The 16,483-nt window shown below is 44.9% G+C and overlaps 1 protein-coding gene across 1 annotated transcript; it reads left to right on the top strand.

Moving 5' to 3' along the window:
- Positions 1-10,132: 10,132 nt before the first annotated feature.
- LOC136472610 (plant cysteine oxidase 4-like) lies at positions 10,133-11,515 on the top strand. Its single transcript, XM_066470312.1, has 3 exons — positions 10,133-10,328; positions 10,453-10,619; positions 10,729-11,515. The coding sequence occupies exons 1-3, from the start codon at positions 10,193-10,195 to the stop codon at positions 11,218-11,220; spliced, it is 795 nt and encodes a 264-aa protein (XP_066326409.1). The 5' UTR covers positions 10,133-10,192; the 3' UTR covers positions 11,221-11,515.
- Positions 11,516-16,483: the final 4,968 nt, after the last annotated feature.

Raw genomic sequence — 16,483 nt, 5'->3', positions numbered from 1 at the left:
CACCTACCAAGAAACAAACGCAAATAGTGATTCGAGGCCCTTTTGATCATGGCCATCAGCAAGCTTACGTATTTTGCGCCACCAGCTGATTGTGGATTGGGTTCCTTGCAGGAGCTAGAAGCCAAGCACTTGTAAGATGAAGTGCCAGAGTTCCCGAGTGAACGGACATGAAGCGATGGTGTGGTCGATTGTTTCAGGGGCTTGATCACAGAGATAGAAGCGGTCTCTTGCCTCGAGGCAATGGCGAGCTCGCCGATCCGCCGTCCAGTTCCTGCGTCGCAGAGCCAACCAAAGGAAGATCTTGACTCTGCGCGGCACCCAACTCTTCCACATGAGCCGGTGACCATGGAAATTGACCGCGCTAGATTATATTGGAGCATGATGTATGCTGACTTGGTTGAGTAAGCGCCATCAGGTGACCAGCGCCATACGAGCCTGTCCGGCTGATCAATGAGATTTATCTGTTCCAGGATGGTCCATAGTTCCAAGTACTCCTCAATAGCTGTCTGCGAAAGGCCTCCGGCGATTGCGTGTACCCATTGCCTGTTGGTCAGAGCCTCCTGAACTGATTGCTGCTGCCTGGTGTGGCTTGGTACTAGCTGGTACAGACATGGCGCAAGACGACTGATGCAGTTTCCATGAACCCATCGGTCTTCCCAGAATAGGGCCAATCGTCCATCTCCGACAGCGGTATATGTGGAGGCCCGGAAGAATGGCTGTACCTCAGGGGCTGTCTTGATCGGCAGCTCGCTCCACGCCCTGTCTTGGTCCGTCTTTTGCAACCACAGCCATCGGGGTCTGTAGCGCGAAACCTTGGAGCTTTAGGTCGCTGATGCCAAGGCTGCCCAATTGTGTTGGTTTGCAAACTGTTGGCCAGGCCACCATACATCTCCCCCTAACCGAAGCATCACTACCTATCCACAGAAACTTGTGGCAAAATGGCATCAATCGCCCTGTTTGTTTGAGCTTGTTTGGCTGATAAGCCATGGTTGAAAGTACTGTTGGCTGATTTGGTGTGAGAGAAAAATACTGTTCGTTGACTGAAAAAGTACGGCTTATAAGCCAAACAAGCCCAAACGAACAGGGTGTATCTCCTTCCTAGCCCATGCTAGAAGATTTTCTGCCATCATGGCATATATTGGGACAGCGCGCAAAACTGACTTGATCCACACCAGTCGCCCACTTCTTGCCATGAACGATCCATGACAGGGGGGCAGCTTGCTTGCCACTGCCTCGACTACCGATTGGAGTTGTTCCGTATCAATATAGTTTCTCATCTAGAGAGCATTTCCTCCTCCTCCTCATCTCTCTCTCTCTCTCTCAATTTTCCGCATCACCATTTTGCTTAGTTGCCACCATAATTAATAAACACAGAAGTTACTCTATGTTATAAGTTTGGAGTGCCCTAACTCTAACAAACTTCAGTACAAAATAGATATAGATTTCTATAAATTCTTGTAAAAGACAGACATCTTCTAATTTTCTTGCACATTTGTGGCATCTAAGTCCGTCAAACAATAACCTAAAGTAACCAATAAAAGTCTACCCTCTTTGTTTTAAAATAATAACTACACATCTCCCTTCTCAGTAAGTTAAATTTTTAAGTTTTACTATATATATATAAATATTATCAACATTTATATCTTTAGATAGAATTATTGAAAGTATATTGAATGGCCAATATAATGATAATATATCATAATTATTAATATTTATATATATATATATTTAGTTAAACTTAAAGTCAGATGAATAAACTGTTGGATATATTATGGGCTTGACCCGTATAATATTTAATAAATCAAATAAAACTCTATGGTACGTAACATTAAGTGTTGTATGGTTTAATACCATACGAGATTTTGACTGAACGTTGACTCAGCTTATATGGTTGGAAATTGTTCATCTTAATTGAGAAGCTGAGAAAAGGACATACGCGTGCCACAAGCGCGCGCGCGCCGCCGCCTCTGCCGCCGGCCGGGCGTGGGCCGAGGCAGGCGGGCGGCGAGCGAGCGGGCGGGCTTGACCAGTCTTTTGCCACTTAAATCCACGTAATCACAGGAGTTTCTCTCTTTAATAGTGGAGGCGAATTGATTGCACCAGTTACCGTCCTTTCCGCTTTCCGTCTCCTGAGATTCTCCGTTGCCTTTCTCCCTTCTCGTCGCAGCCATATATCGGCAGTCCTTCCCCTTCTGCATCCACTTCCGAGAGAAACCACATCTCAGCAGCTCTCTGGCTTCCCCGTCCTGTACCTCTACGCGCACGGAGTAGCGGGAGAGCAGGTGCCTCCGGAACCCTCGTCCGCCTAAGAACCTTGCACAGGGTGAGCGACGATTAGGTTTCTGGGGAGCGATCCGCGACTGCTCGTCCACGTACGTCTTCTTCCTAGTGGTGATCGCTCTCGGAACCCGTCTTCTTCCCGGTGATTGCTTGCGGAACAGCGAGACATCTTATTCCTGGTGAATGTTCGTGGGACTGCACTGCGAACATCTTCCTGCATCGACTGCGGTCTACGACTTCGAGCAACGCACTATGTCGACTAGTGTGAATGGAGCCTCCGATGCCCTCGGCATGGGACCCTCCGCTGAGTACATTCTTATCTCTATAATTACCGCACTTTGCATTCTTACTGTATCGATCTGTATGTCATGTTTGCATGCTGTAACGTTCATTAGAGATATACACATGCACATATATGCCGTCACGAACCTGCAGATATTATATTTCTGGATTAAATTAACCATGAAAATGTCTAAATCTCTAACAATTCAAAAACCTATTGTTAGACAATTTTATGTTATTGGTTTTGTTGCTGCTTTGAAGCCAAATAATTTTGATGGCAAAAATTTTATGATATGGTGTGCCAAGATGGTATTGTGGTCGACTGCGATGAACTGCTATCACGCCGCGCAGGGGAAGCCTGAACAGTTTACTCCCGAGGAGGAGCAAAAGTTCTTAGCTGCCGATAACCTGTTTCGAGGCGCCGTGATTAGTGCACTTCATCCTAAGTATAAGAAAAACTACATATCTTGCACATCAGGCAAAGAGTTATGTGATACACTTGAGGCAAAGTTTGGAGTTTCTGATGCTGGTAGTGGGTTGTACCTTATGGAGCAGATGTATGACTACAAAATGGTTGAAAACCGTTCTGTAGTCGAACAGGCTCATGAGATACAGGCGCTAGCAAAGGAACTAGAATATTTCCCATGTTTGTTGTCTGACAAGTTTATGGTCGACGGTATAATCGCTAAGCTGCCACCTTCTTAGAGGGATTTTGCTACTTCTCTAAAACACAAGAGACAAGAGTTTAGCGAGGCTGAACTTATTGGATCTCTTGATGTTGAGGAGAGGGCGAGAGCAAAGGACAACCGTAGAAAATGAGTTGAGTCTTTCGCTGCCAATATGGTGCAGAAGAAAAACTCATTTGCATCTCATAATAAAAAGAAGAAGAACATGTAAGAGAACAACAATGCAAAGCCTAAGCAGACTGCTCAGTTTAAGAAGAAAAATAACAAGAAAGGTGGAGGTTGCGTTGTTTGCGGTAGTGATGAGCATTGGGCAAGTGCGTGCCTAGACCGCAAATATAAGTAAGAAAAGAAATCAGCAAACGTAGTGATTAGCGAGACTGGAGGAGAAACATCTGGGTATGGTAATTCTTTACCTTTTGTTCTTTCAGTTTGTCTTTCACCTGAGTGGTGGATGGACAGTGGTGCTAATATTCGTGTGTGTGCTGATGTTTCTTTGTTTACTTCCTATCAGCCCGTAGGACTGGAGCCTTGCTGATTGGAAACAATTCGTATGCGTGTGTTCTTAGTGCTGGTACGGTCGTTCTGAAGTTTACTTCGGGAAAGACGGTGCTATTAAAGAACGTGCAGCATGTCCCCTCCGTCAAGAAGATTCTTGTTAGCGGTTCTCAGATGTGTCGCGATGGCTTTAAAATTATGCTTGAGTCCAATAAGTGTGTTGTGTCGAGACATGGAACATTTGTTGAAAAAGGTTATGATTGAGGAGGCTTGTTTCGTTTATCTTTGCTTGATGATGTGTGTAATAAAGTACTGAACAATGTTAATGTTTCGGATGAGTCAAATATATGGCATTCACGATTTAGTCACATTAATTTTGACTGTCTCACGCGGCTTGCAAATCTGAATTTAATCCCAAAATTTAACTTAGTCAAAGATTCTAAGTGTCAGGTGTGTGTGCAATCGAAGCAACCACGCAAGCCTCACAAGGCTGCTGAGACGAGGAACTTGGCACAATTAGAACTCGTTTATTCTGATTTATGCGAAATGAATGGCAAATTGACTAAAGGTGGTAGACGACACTTCATAACATTTATAGATGATTGTACTAGATTTTGCTACGTGTATTTATTGAAAACTAAAGATGAAGCATTACATTATTTTAAAGTCTATAAAGCTGAGGTAGAAAATTAACTTGAGAAGAAAATCAAGCGTTTGTGGTCCGATCGCGGGGGAGAATATTTGTCAAATGAATTTTCTGAGTTTTTGCGCGGTGCATGGAATTATTCATGAGAGGACGCTACCATACTCACCCCAGTCCAATGGGATTGCAGAGAGAAAGAACCACACTCTAACTAATTTGGTTAATGACATGTTAGAGACTATGGAACTATCTAAGGAATGGTGAGGTGAGGCTATATTGACAACATGTCATGTCCTGAATAGAGTGCCCACAAAGAACAAAGAAATTACACCATTCGAGGAATGTGAGAAAAAGAGATTAAATCTCTCTTACCTGTGAACTTAGGGTTGTTTGGCAAAGGTAAATGTGCCAATAAACAAAAAGCGAAAGCTTGGACCAAAGACTGTTGATTGTGTTTTTCTTGGTTATACTATTTACAGCGTGGGTTATAGATTTTTAATTATAAATTCTAGTGTTTCTGAGATGGCTATTGATACAATCATGGAATCTAGAGATGCTACATTTTTTAGAATGAGTTTCCTATGAAAAATGCACATAGCACGACTGGTTATGAATTTATAATTTCCCATGAGCATAAAAATTTTACTCCGATAGAACAAACTAAGAAACCCTATATGTAAAATCCTGAGGAGGATGACACTATAGTCACTAGAAAAAGTAAGAGACAGAGGATTGTAAAGTCTTTTGGTGATGACTATATTGTGTACCTTGTGGATGACACACCAACGACCATTGAAGAGGCATAGTCCTCTCCTGATGCTGACTTATGGAAGGAAGTAGTACGGAGTGAGATGGATTATGTTATGTCTAATGAAACTTGGGAAAAAGTTGATCGTCCCTATGGGTGCAAGCCTATAGGGTGCAAATGGGTGTTCAAGAAAAAATTTAGGCCTGATGGTACTATCGAGAGGTACAAGGCAAGGCTTGTGGCCAAGGGTTATACTCAAAAGAAAGGTGAGGATTTCTTTGATACTTATTCACCGGTTGCCCGATTGACCACAATTTGAGTTTTGCTTTCCCTAGCAGCCTCTTATGGTCTCATCGTTCATCAAATGGACGTTAAGACAGCTTTCCTAAATGGAGAGTTAGAGGAGGAGATCTATATGGATCAGCTGGATGGGTTTGTAGCAAATAGTCAAGAAGGCAAGGTGTGTAAATTATTAAAGTCATTATATGGCCTAAAACAAGCTACTAAGCAATGACATGAAAAGTTCGACAGAACTTTAACATCTGCTGGCTTTGTTGTGAATGAAGCTGACAAAAGTGTGTACTATCGGTATGGTGGGGGTGACGGAGTTATTCTGTGCTTATATGTTGATGACATACTGATCTTTGGATCCAGCCTCAAAGTGATTGATGAGGTGAAGGAATTTTTATCTAATAATTTTGAGATGAAAGATTTGGGAGGGGCTGATGTTATTCTTAATATCAAGCTTCTAAGAGAAGGTGATGGTGGGGTAACTCTATTACAATCCCACTATGTGGAAAAGGTGCTGAGTCGCTTTGGGTTTAGTGACTGTGCACCTGCTCCTACACCTTATGACCCTAGTGTGCTATTGAGGAAAAATCAGAAAATAGCAAGGGATCAGTTGAGATATTCTCAGATCATTAGTTCGCTCATGTATCTTGCTAGTGCAACAAGGCCTGACATCTCATTTGCTGTGTGCAAGCTAAGCCGATTTGTGTTAAACCCAGGAGATGATCACTGGCGTGCTCTTGAGAGAGTGATGCGCTATCTAAAAGGCACCATGAGCTATGGTATTCGTTATACCGGATATTCGAAAGTGCTGGAAGGCTATTGTGATGTCAACTGGATCTCTGATGCTGATGAGCTTTATGCCACAAGTGGATATGTGTTTTCGCTTGGAGGTGGTGTTGTTTCCTGAAAGTCTTGCAAGCAGACTATCTTAACGAAGTCTACAATAGAAGCAGAACTCACAGCATTAGACACTGCTGGCTCTGAGGCCGAATGGCTTCATGATCTCCTTATGGATTTACCAGTTGTTGAAAAACCCATACCAGTTATTTTTATGAACTGTGATAACCAGACTATGATTACGAAGGTTAACAGTTCTAAGGATAACATGAAGTCCACAAGGCATGTTAAGAGACGACTAAAATCTGTCAAAAAATTTAGAAACTCTGGAGTAATAGCATTAGACTATGTTCACACGTCTAACAATCTGACAGATCAGTTCACTAAGGGTCTGTCACGCAATGTGATAGAAAGTGCATCGAGAGAGATGTGTTTGAGACCCACTTAAAATTTGCTATAGTGGTAACCTGTTCTATGTGATCGGAGATCTCATGAAGTAGGATGGTGAAACAAGCTAGTAGTAAATTATGAGTAAAGATCCTTAGTAAGATTCATTTCTGATGCATATTTTCTTTCTGTAAGGCTGGTTGGTTTTTATCTTGATGTGTGTTCAAGTGGCTTGCTAAAGCAAAGATGTTGTCCTACAGAACATCTTTTGAGGAGCACACCTATATGAGTTAGACTGCTGGTCACAGTCTATGAAATTTGGGTGATCTCTAAATACTCATGAAAGGCACTGGAGTATGACTTATATGCTTCAAATAGAGGGGATGTATTTTACAGCCAAGTATCAGCTAAGGACTTTAGTGACATTCACCTCACATAAAACTATCAATTCAAGGCTTAGTCCATTGTTCAGTTGTGACTGAGTGAAACTATTGCTCTAGATGGATGTTCAACTTAACAGTCTCCATCGAAACATTGGTATATAAAAGAAATGTGGTTCTGAGACTATTTTGTTACAAACCCTAGAGTTTGGTGGAGATTGTTGAATATATTATGGGTTTGGCCCGTATAATATTTAATAAATCAAATAAAACTCTATAGTACGTAACATTAAGCGTTGTATTGTTTAATACCATACGAGATTTTGACTAAACGTTGACTCAACTTATATGGTTGGAAATTATTCATCTTAATTGAGAAGCTGAGAAAAGGACATAGGCGGGCCACACGCGCGCGCGCGCCGCCGCCGCTGGCGGCCAGACCGGGCCGGGCTCTGGGCGTGGGCGTGGCAGGCGGGCGGGCGTGGCCAGTCTTTTGCCACTTAAATCCACATATTTATGGTAGTTTCTCTCCTAGGCGAGGCAGGCGGACGAGCGTGACCAGTCTTTTGCCACTTAAATCCATATAATCATGGGAGTTTCTCTCCTTGATGGTGGAGGCGAATTGATTGCGCCAGTTACCGTCCCTTCCGCTTTCCGTCTCTTGTGATTCTCCGCTGCCTTTCTCCCTTCCCGTCGTAGCCATATATCGGCAGTCCTCCTTCAGTCCTTTCCCCTTCTGCAACCGCTCCTGAGAGAAACCACATCTCAACAGCTCTCTGGCTTCCCCGTCCCGTACCTCTACGCGCACGGAGTAGCGGGAGAGCAGGTGCCTTCGGAACCCTCGTCCGCCTAAGAACCTTGCACGGGGTGAGGACGATTAGGTTTTTGGGGAGCGATCCGCGACTGCTCGTCCACGTACGTCTTCTTCCTGGTGGTGATCACTCTCGGAACCCGTCTTCTTCCCGATGATTGCTTGCGGAACAGCAAGGCGTCTTCTTCCTGGTGATCCTTCGTGGGACTGCACTGCGAACATCTTCCTGTATCGACTGTGGTTCACGACTTCGAGCAACGCACTATATCGACTAGTGCGAATGGAGCCTCCGATGCCCTCGGCATGTGACCCTTCGCTGGGTACATTCTTATCTCTATAATTACTGCACTTTGCGTTCTTTCTGTATCGATCTGTATGTCATATTTGCATGCTGTAACGTTCATTAGAAATATATATATGCACATATATGCCGTCACGAACCTGCTGATGTTATAATTCTATATTAAATTAATCATAAAAATGCCTAAATCTCTAACATAAACTATATTTAGACAGATACTATTATTTTTATTCTGAAAGTAGAAATAACCTATGGCCAGCTGAATACTTTGTGTACCTAGACATGTTATGTTTAGATACATTGATAAAAACTATATATTAAAAAAAATGTTACACGATTTACAATTTTAAATGAATGGAGCAAGAACCATGGAATAAATAAAGCGAAATGGACAGTCATCGTCACATCAGCGGCAGGAACACGCACGTACTGCGCACCGAGACCAGACGACCTAACCATTAGCAAGTCCAGGTGATGCAAATAAAGGCCTCGTTTAGATTGAGGTTAGCGATCAATATTTGACACTGTAGCACTTTTGTTTGTATTTGACAATTATTGTCCAATCATAGTCTAACTAGGCTCAAAAGATTCGTCTCATAATTTACAATCAAACTGTGTAATTAGTTATTTTTTTTATCTACATTTAATACTCCATACATATGTCCAAAGATTTAATGTGATGAAGAGAGAGTGAAAAAACTTGCAATCTAAACAAGGCCTTCACAGCCACCTGACTGACTTTACAGGGGTTCCAAACAGGGGAATTGATGTGACAGCAACAAAAATGTCAATTTTTTCCTTCGCCGCATGGTAGATCTTTTTCGTTGAGCTAGTCGGCCGGCCGGTGGTTGTTTTGCATCTTACCACTAGCTAACAGCGTGCATGGAAAATAAAAAAAGCGCGGACGGGAGAATGGATGGAATGCTTTTCTTGTCACGCTATCCGTGTCTCAAGCAAAGCAAGAATGCATTTTGTTCGTCGGATTGGAATTGGAGTCGGTGCGCGGCTGCTTGCCCCCCCTGGTTACACCACTGTCTACTGCTAATTTAAGCAATGTCAACACTGATCTATATTTTCTCTATTCCAAAATGTAATTCTTTTCATTTTTACATATATTATTATATATGCATGTAAATATTTCATGATTTCTCAAGAAAAAAACAAATACATTTTATGGTGAATTTTATAAATCCGCGTAGATGGGGCTGGCTGCATTTTTTTATAAACTTGGTAAAAGTTAGAGAAATTTAACCTGGATAAAGCTAAAATAACGTGTGTTTTACCACAGAGGGAGTACCTTATTAGCGTGACCCAGCATGTTCGCTTGTTGGTTTCAGCCAGGGCTTATCAGCCAGCCAATAATGTTTTTCTCTCACAACAAACCAGCATCAGCCGGACTTATCAGCCCAGAAACCCACCAACGAACATGCTCAACAATGTAAGATTTGGTTTATGTCAGCAATACTAGTATACTACTAAGCAGTACATGCATAAAACTTTGCTAACAAGGTGGTACTACTAGGCTAGTGGCGTTAAACCATTCCGGAAACAGAATAAAACAAGGCAGTATCAAATATCAAGTGGGTGCTACCGCTACATGTACAAAACCCGATTCCCAATAAGGATGCTGTCGAGATCCCAAGCGACCAAACACAGGCCACAAGTTCCGTGCAGCAACTTGTTTTTATTGTCAGGAAAGGAAAAAAAGGGGGGCGAGCGTCCGCAGGCAGCGCCGTCCGTCAGAAACAGCAGGGCAGCGCACGGGGGTTGGGTTGCCTGGCTGGCTGGAACGGCGCAAACTTGGGTTGCCCGGGCCCCTGGAAAAAGCACGCGAGGCCCACGGTTTGGCCGTTTGGGGTTTGGGCGGTCGCGGAATGCCGCATCCAGACCACCCACGGCGCACCACGTACGCACGCGATGCCATGCCAAAGCTTTTATAATCCGGGCCCGATCCAGCGGTGCAGCTGCAGCCCCCAAATTCCAGACTCCAGAGCGCGATCGACACCCGACATCGACACGACGACCTGCAAGAAGTCACTCGCTCACTCACCATGGCCGTGGCGTTCCCACCGCACATCATGGCGCTGAGCAAGGTGCAGCGGCTCTACGACGCCTGCGACGTCGTCTTCTCCTCGCCGGCGGCGGCGCCCACGCTCGGGGAGATCAGATGGCTGCAGAACATCCTTGGTCAGTTCACTACTTTCTGTCGTGCCTATGCCTTGCTTCGGCTTCATTTCTTCTTTTTGCATGCGTCCTGGTGTTCGCCGGCTGGTGAATGAAGACGACTCATAAATGTTTTCCTTTGGTTCAGATGGCATGGAGGCAGCCGACGTCGGGATCGACGACGGGGAGAAGCCGACGTCGTCCTCGTCCTCCTCCGACGACGAGCTGAGCCCCAAGAGCGGCCGCTGCCTCCTGCCGGCGCCGGCGTTCACGAGGATCACCTACGTGCACATACACCAGTGCGACGATTTCTCGGTAAGCAGGGGCTGCTGTTTAGCCGCGGCGGATCGAGCTTGTGGTCGGTTGGGTTGTGTTGTGCTTGTACTGAATACTGATCCCGTCCCGGCGTGTTGCCTGCTTTCAGATCGGCGTCTTCTGCTTCCCGGCCGGCGCGACGCTGCCGCTGCACGACCACCCGGAGATGGTGGTGCTCAGCAAGCTGCTGTACGGCTCCGTGCGCGTGCGCTCCTACGACTGGGTCGCCGCGCCTTCGCCGTCGCCGTCGAGGAGGAAATGTGGCCTGGCAAGGGTGGTGGCCGCGGACGTGGTGCGCCGCGCGCCCTGCCAGGCATCCGTGCTCTTCCCGCGCAGCGGCGGCAACCTGCACGCCTTCACCGCCGTCACGCCCTGCGCCATCCTCGACGTCCTCACGCCTCCATACTCGGAGGACCACGGACGCCCCTCGACTTACTTCACCGACGTCCCCGTCCCGTCTCTCCCGGGTTTCGCTGTCTTGGAAGAGACGGACCTGCCCGAGGGTTTCACCGTCGCCGGGGCGCCATATCTTGGCCCTGAGCTCACGGTCGACATGGATGACGATGACGACGACGACTACGACTGCTACGACGACGAGTAGTTAGCTGTAGATAGTTACCTTCTCTCCCTGTTTTCTCTTTATGTCTCTCTCTCGATCGAAAGAGCTAGATGATGCAGATACTAGCTAGCTATAGATAGTTCATAGTTGAGCTAGCTATAGATAGTTCATAGTTGCAAGCACAAGCTCTCTGCAGATCTGTGCATGGCCACTGTACAAATTCTTCGCCCAACCGACCGACGTGTCACGTGTGTGTACTAGCTAGGAGAGTTCTGATAGTAAAGTACCACTGCTATGGCCCTGTTCGCTTCGCTGAAAAAATAAACTGAAATACTGTTTCGACTGATTTATTGTGAGAGAAAAATACTGTTTCGGCTGAAAACAAGCTGAAAAGTACGGATGATAAGAGAAACGAACAGATAGAGAACACCGTGGTTTCACCAAATGACACACCCCTGTAAATAATCAGACAGATCGGACTCCCTGCGTCCGTCTCTCCATCCCTGTTCTTGCTCCATTGTCCAATCCATAAGATATATTCATGTCTGTATTATATGTCATAGTAAATCTAAAAACATAAATCTTATGCTGTTAACATTTATATATTTTTTCAAATTAATGATCAAAGGTATACATGTTTAAATTAGAACAAAACTTTACAAAACAAATTAGTCAATTGTATGCTAGACACATCGGTTAAGAAAAGTCCGAAAATGGCACTTATGGTGTGAAATCAAACACACATGCCTAAAATGTGGTGTAGCAAGTTTTAATTAGCTAGCAACCAACCAAATAGACCGTTATCAAGATGCCAAGGCAAGCTCCGTGGTCCCGCCCTCCTCTCCAGATCTGACATACATTGGAGTCTTCACCAAAATCTCTATCCATATCTCCCACTCTCCTATATACAACTGAAAAGAACAAAGCGTGAATACTTTTTGGTGCGACAATTTAACTTCGCCTCGTCGTCCTGCCCTCCCCCGTGTGACAAAATTTCGCGTCGTCGCTCTGCCCGTCCGTGCGAATTTTTTTTGCCTCCCCCTCGCCCCCGATGCCGCCTCCCACCCCACGCGACTCCCCCACTCCCTCGACGCCTCCTCTCGTACGTGCGCGACTCCTCCTCGATGTCTCCCCCACGGATGAGGCACCAGCCCACCAGGCGAGGGAGACACCCATCAGGCGAGGGCGCCGGCCAAGGACGCCAGGCTGCCTGCCTCCGGCACGGCAATACAGGACTCCCGTCGCTGGCCACCAGGGCGCAGGGCCCGCACGCACTCTCTCTCGTGGCGACCGCAGACCATCGCGGCAGCCCTACGCTAGGTGCCCAGGTTTTCGTCGGGCCCTTCGCCATGTCTTCGCCGGACCCTTCGCCGGTGACGAGCATCCAACAGGTACGCCCATCCCTTCCCTGCTCTCTCTTCTGTGCGAAGCCGAGGACCCAAACCCTAACCTAAGCTATTTGGTGTACTCAGATCTGATCTAATATCAAGTCTACCAAATTCGTTTTTCTACAAAAGTTATCAAGTGTGCATATGTCCACCGTGTCCTTTTACTGGATCCGCCCCTACTGTTGGTCTTGGTTTTGTTGATTTGCTCTGTAGTGATGGAGGGTTTAGGGATGAACTACGTTGCGAATCCAACAGAAGCAATTGGATAGTTTGGTAAATCTACTAGCAGAGGCAAGCCGGTACTATTGCTATGCACCTTTCGCTCAGTTTATAATAGCAAAATTGCTGGTAATTTTGTCTCGTCATGATTGACAATGATTTGTACCCATACGTCCAGCTAAACTATGTACTGACTACTGAATTAGTTCTGGCATCTCAATAGTGTCTACAGTTTAATTATTCATCCATAGAAACAGACCATGTTTTCTACACATTACGATTTGTGAATATATAAATTGTTTAATTATTTGTTCATCCATGACTCAAGGTCCTATGTCTTCTTTGCATTTGATGAAATGCCTAACACATGCCATTTTTATATTGCTTGTCTTATAGAATAGCAAATAAAGAATCTTGTGCACGTGCTCAAGGGACCATCTCTGGTTGTCTTCATCCTCTCTCAAACACGATGCAAGTACCTGACAATTATGTTGGTATTAAATAACATATGATCTACTCAACATGTATAATTGGTGTTTATTGTTTTTTCCATTGCAGGAAGGAGCGGTTCCTCTCGCTCGTGGTGCTGGTGCCACATAGGAGGTGTCCTTGGAACCCCTCACCCTAGCGCCGTTGTTTCAGCCTGCCACACGGTTCTAGTAACTGCATCACCCGCACTTCCATGACACTACCCTAGATATGGACATCACTGTCAGTTCAAAAACCCCTTTCACTATCAGATTTTGAACCGACAGTGGCATACCGACAGTGATGGGGGGTTGACATCACTGTCGGTTCTTAAAAACCAACACTGATCTACAGGCAACAGTGTCGGTTCCTGGGTCTATAGGCAACAGTGTCGGTTCCTGGGTCCACCAGTGTCGGTTCCTAGGTCCACCCAGCAGTGTCCAGTTAAATAACACTGCCGGTTTGTAGTCCCAACCGACAGTGAAGGTTGCTTCAAGAGTGTCGGTTCTTGGCTCAAGCCAGCAGTGTTGAGCAAGCCTACACTGTTGGTTCATGGGTCAAACCAGCAGTGTTGTCGTAACCATCACTGTCTGTTCATGGCTCAAGCCGGCAGTGTTGAGCAAGCCAACACTGTCGGTTTGTTGCTAACCGGCAGTGATGGTTACGATAACAATGCCGGTTTGTTGCTAACCGGTAGTGATGGTTACGACAACACTGTCGGTTTGTTGCTAACCGGCAGTGAGGGACCGTTCGCATTTTATTGTTTTATAATTTATTTTAATTTATATTTTTCGTGGAATCGAATTTCGCTTTATATACGCTACGTAGATGATAGGTCCATCAATATTAAACATTACAAATGTTACGGTTACAGTTCAAATGTTCTTATCAAGATCTCGATCCCTCAAAATAAAAAAGAAATTATTCGATAAGATAAAGCATGCTTCTCGGACTTGTTATAATAATCTGGCGAGCCACTCTAGGCCATATTGGTCCTTGAACTTCACGGATTGTGCAATGGAAAATACTCCATCTTTTTCCAATACCTCGACTAAGATGAATTTTGCCAGCTCTGATTGCAGCGCGATGATCTCCATATCTAACAGCCTTTCGTGGTTATATTTCTTGCGCCGTCGCTCAAAAAAGATGATATCCAAAGAGGAATCAGTAAATCATTTTGTTGAATGATTAACAGATATAAATGAAATGAGGATTATACACACCAACTTATCGGCTTCTTCCGATTTCCCACCGATATAGCGAAGCATTGCCCACATTACATAAAACCCGCATTCATTGTTTCCCGCCGGTTGTTTTAGGTACTTACCCTCCCTTTCAACAACCTTGAATGGGACCTGCGTCCCACCGATATGTCTTCTTCGGACACTGAGCAACATTAAAAGGAGAAACATTAGAAAGCGGTATGTGTGATTAGAAAATAATATGTTATTAGGATCGCTTACTAATTCAGCACTGCCACCAGTGCATCCAGATGATGAAATGGTTTTTCTTCGAGTCCCACACCTCGATCAGATTTTTGGCAAGATTAACACAAATGAAGACGAAATGGTGGCTGCAATCACAGAATCCTAATTATCGAATAATCTTAACGAAAAAAGAAGCATAAAATTAAAAGCCGAGAACACATACTCGCAGTTGTAGGCTAGAAGTATGTGGGTTTTGTTCTTCATCTTGAATTCGTCGAAAACAGCAATCAATCTCTGTTTTAGGTCCTCCACGTCACATCCATAGAGGCCTAGACATGTCTTCTCATTGACTCGCAAGGGGTCCAAGAAGCCTATGTTATCCCATTTGCTTTTTAGAATGCAAAATTTTGCTATACACCTACATAAAATCATGGGAACTGCTCAAAAGTTAACAATTTGTGTCCCGAGAGAGTAGTTAATTATAATATCGTGCATGTAGGGTACTTACATAGTCCACAACATCAACATTTGTGTATCGAGAGAGCATTTCTGGTATAGCTAGAACAAGCACTCCCACTCGACATCGAATTTCTCTTCTTTAGGATAATTAAAAACATGTGGTGAACGGATAATAACCTCAAAACCAAAATCCTCTGTCTCTGTTGTTTGAGCCATGTAATATTCATACAACTTGCGCATATATGTTGTCAAATTTTTATACTCGTCATCGGGAACCAAAAGATTGCCCCTTTCATACTTCATTGCTGGTGTTGTCGTCCCTTGTACATCATAATAGATGGTCGCGGCCTCTTCCATGGTTAATTCGGGGTTGTCTTCGACGAACTTCTGTATCTTCCTTAAATCTTCATTGTGTATTTCATCGGCTCTTGTTGTACATACTGATTCTATGTTTGCCTTTCGAATTTGGACTTCAACAAAAATGGAGGCAGTGAGGCACAGAGATTGAAGAAACTAATACAATCTTCCTTCAAGATGTGTGCTGTAAATTTTCCTTTCATCAAGTTTGTAACGCTGCCACTGAAGGACCTTTTTCTTTTTTGTTGGTCCACTTTGGGAGCATTAGCGACCGAATCCAAGGACCTTTTCTGCAACTACGAGGATGTCCTTGATCTTATTTTGGGCTAAGGTGGAGGAGGAGGAGGAGGATGACGACGAGAATTTTGTTTTCCCAGGGCTGATGAAGATGGAGGAGGAGTCTCTTTTTTCGGGGCTGATGAAGATGGAGTCGGACGAGGAGGAATAGAAGGAGACCTCTATCTTCTCAGGGGTGATGGCACGGGATGAGGAGGGGAGTGATCTCTGTTGGGAGATGGTGAGTGATCATCGTGGGTGGGCGAAGACTCGCAATCGTCCTCATCATTAGAGGACAATTGGTGGCCAAGCTTAATAAAGCGCTTGTGCCAGGCCACTTGAGAGCCCTTGTTATGACCAAGTTTTCGGTCTGTCTTCCGCTACGGGGTACTCAATGTGTATCTTGTTATACTTTTTATCAAGTATTCTGTCAATGGTGACACGAGCGTACCCCTGTGGAATTGGGCGGCCATTAATGGTCCCGTCTCCCGTAGGCCAGGCCTGGCCGAGCGCCACCTTGTCCTTTGTCCATTCCTGATGGATGTACAACTTAACATTGACGAGTTCAGTGATGCCGTCCACTGGATGAGACACATTCGCATCTTCTTCGTCGAGCGGGGTCGATCCGCAGCTGCTGCGACCCCTAAACTTTGGGCTAAAGGTAGTAGGAGTAGGGTTTTGTGGTACTCCTGACCCCTTGGACAGCAAAAT

This window comes from Miscanthus floridulus, chromosome 8, assembly GCF_019320115.1.
Source record: "Miscanthus floridulus cultivar M001 chromosome 8, ASM1932011v1, whole genome shotgun sequence".
NCBI lineage: Eukaryota > Viridiplantae > Streptophyta > Magnoliopsida > Poales > Poaceae > Miscanthus > Miscanthus floridulus.
This window is presented reverse-complemented; position numbering and strand designations above follow the sequence as displayed.

Bases quoted from the DNA above. Each gene is read 5' to 3' on its own strand.
- LOC136472610 (XM_066470312.1), top strand. From the start codon at position 10,193: ATGGCCGTGGCGTTCCCACCGCACATCATGGCGCTGAGCAAGGTGCAG. The intron at 10,329-10,452 runs GTCAGTTCACTA...CCTTTGGTTCAG, and splicing joins ATGGCTGCAGAACATCCTTG to ATGGCATGGAGGCAGCCGAC. The intron at 10,620-10,728 runs GTAAGCAGGGGC...GCCTGCTTTCAG, and splicing joins ACCAGTGCGACGATTTCTCG to ATCGGCGTCTTCTGCTTCCC.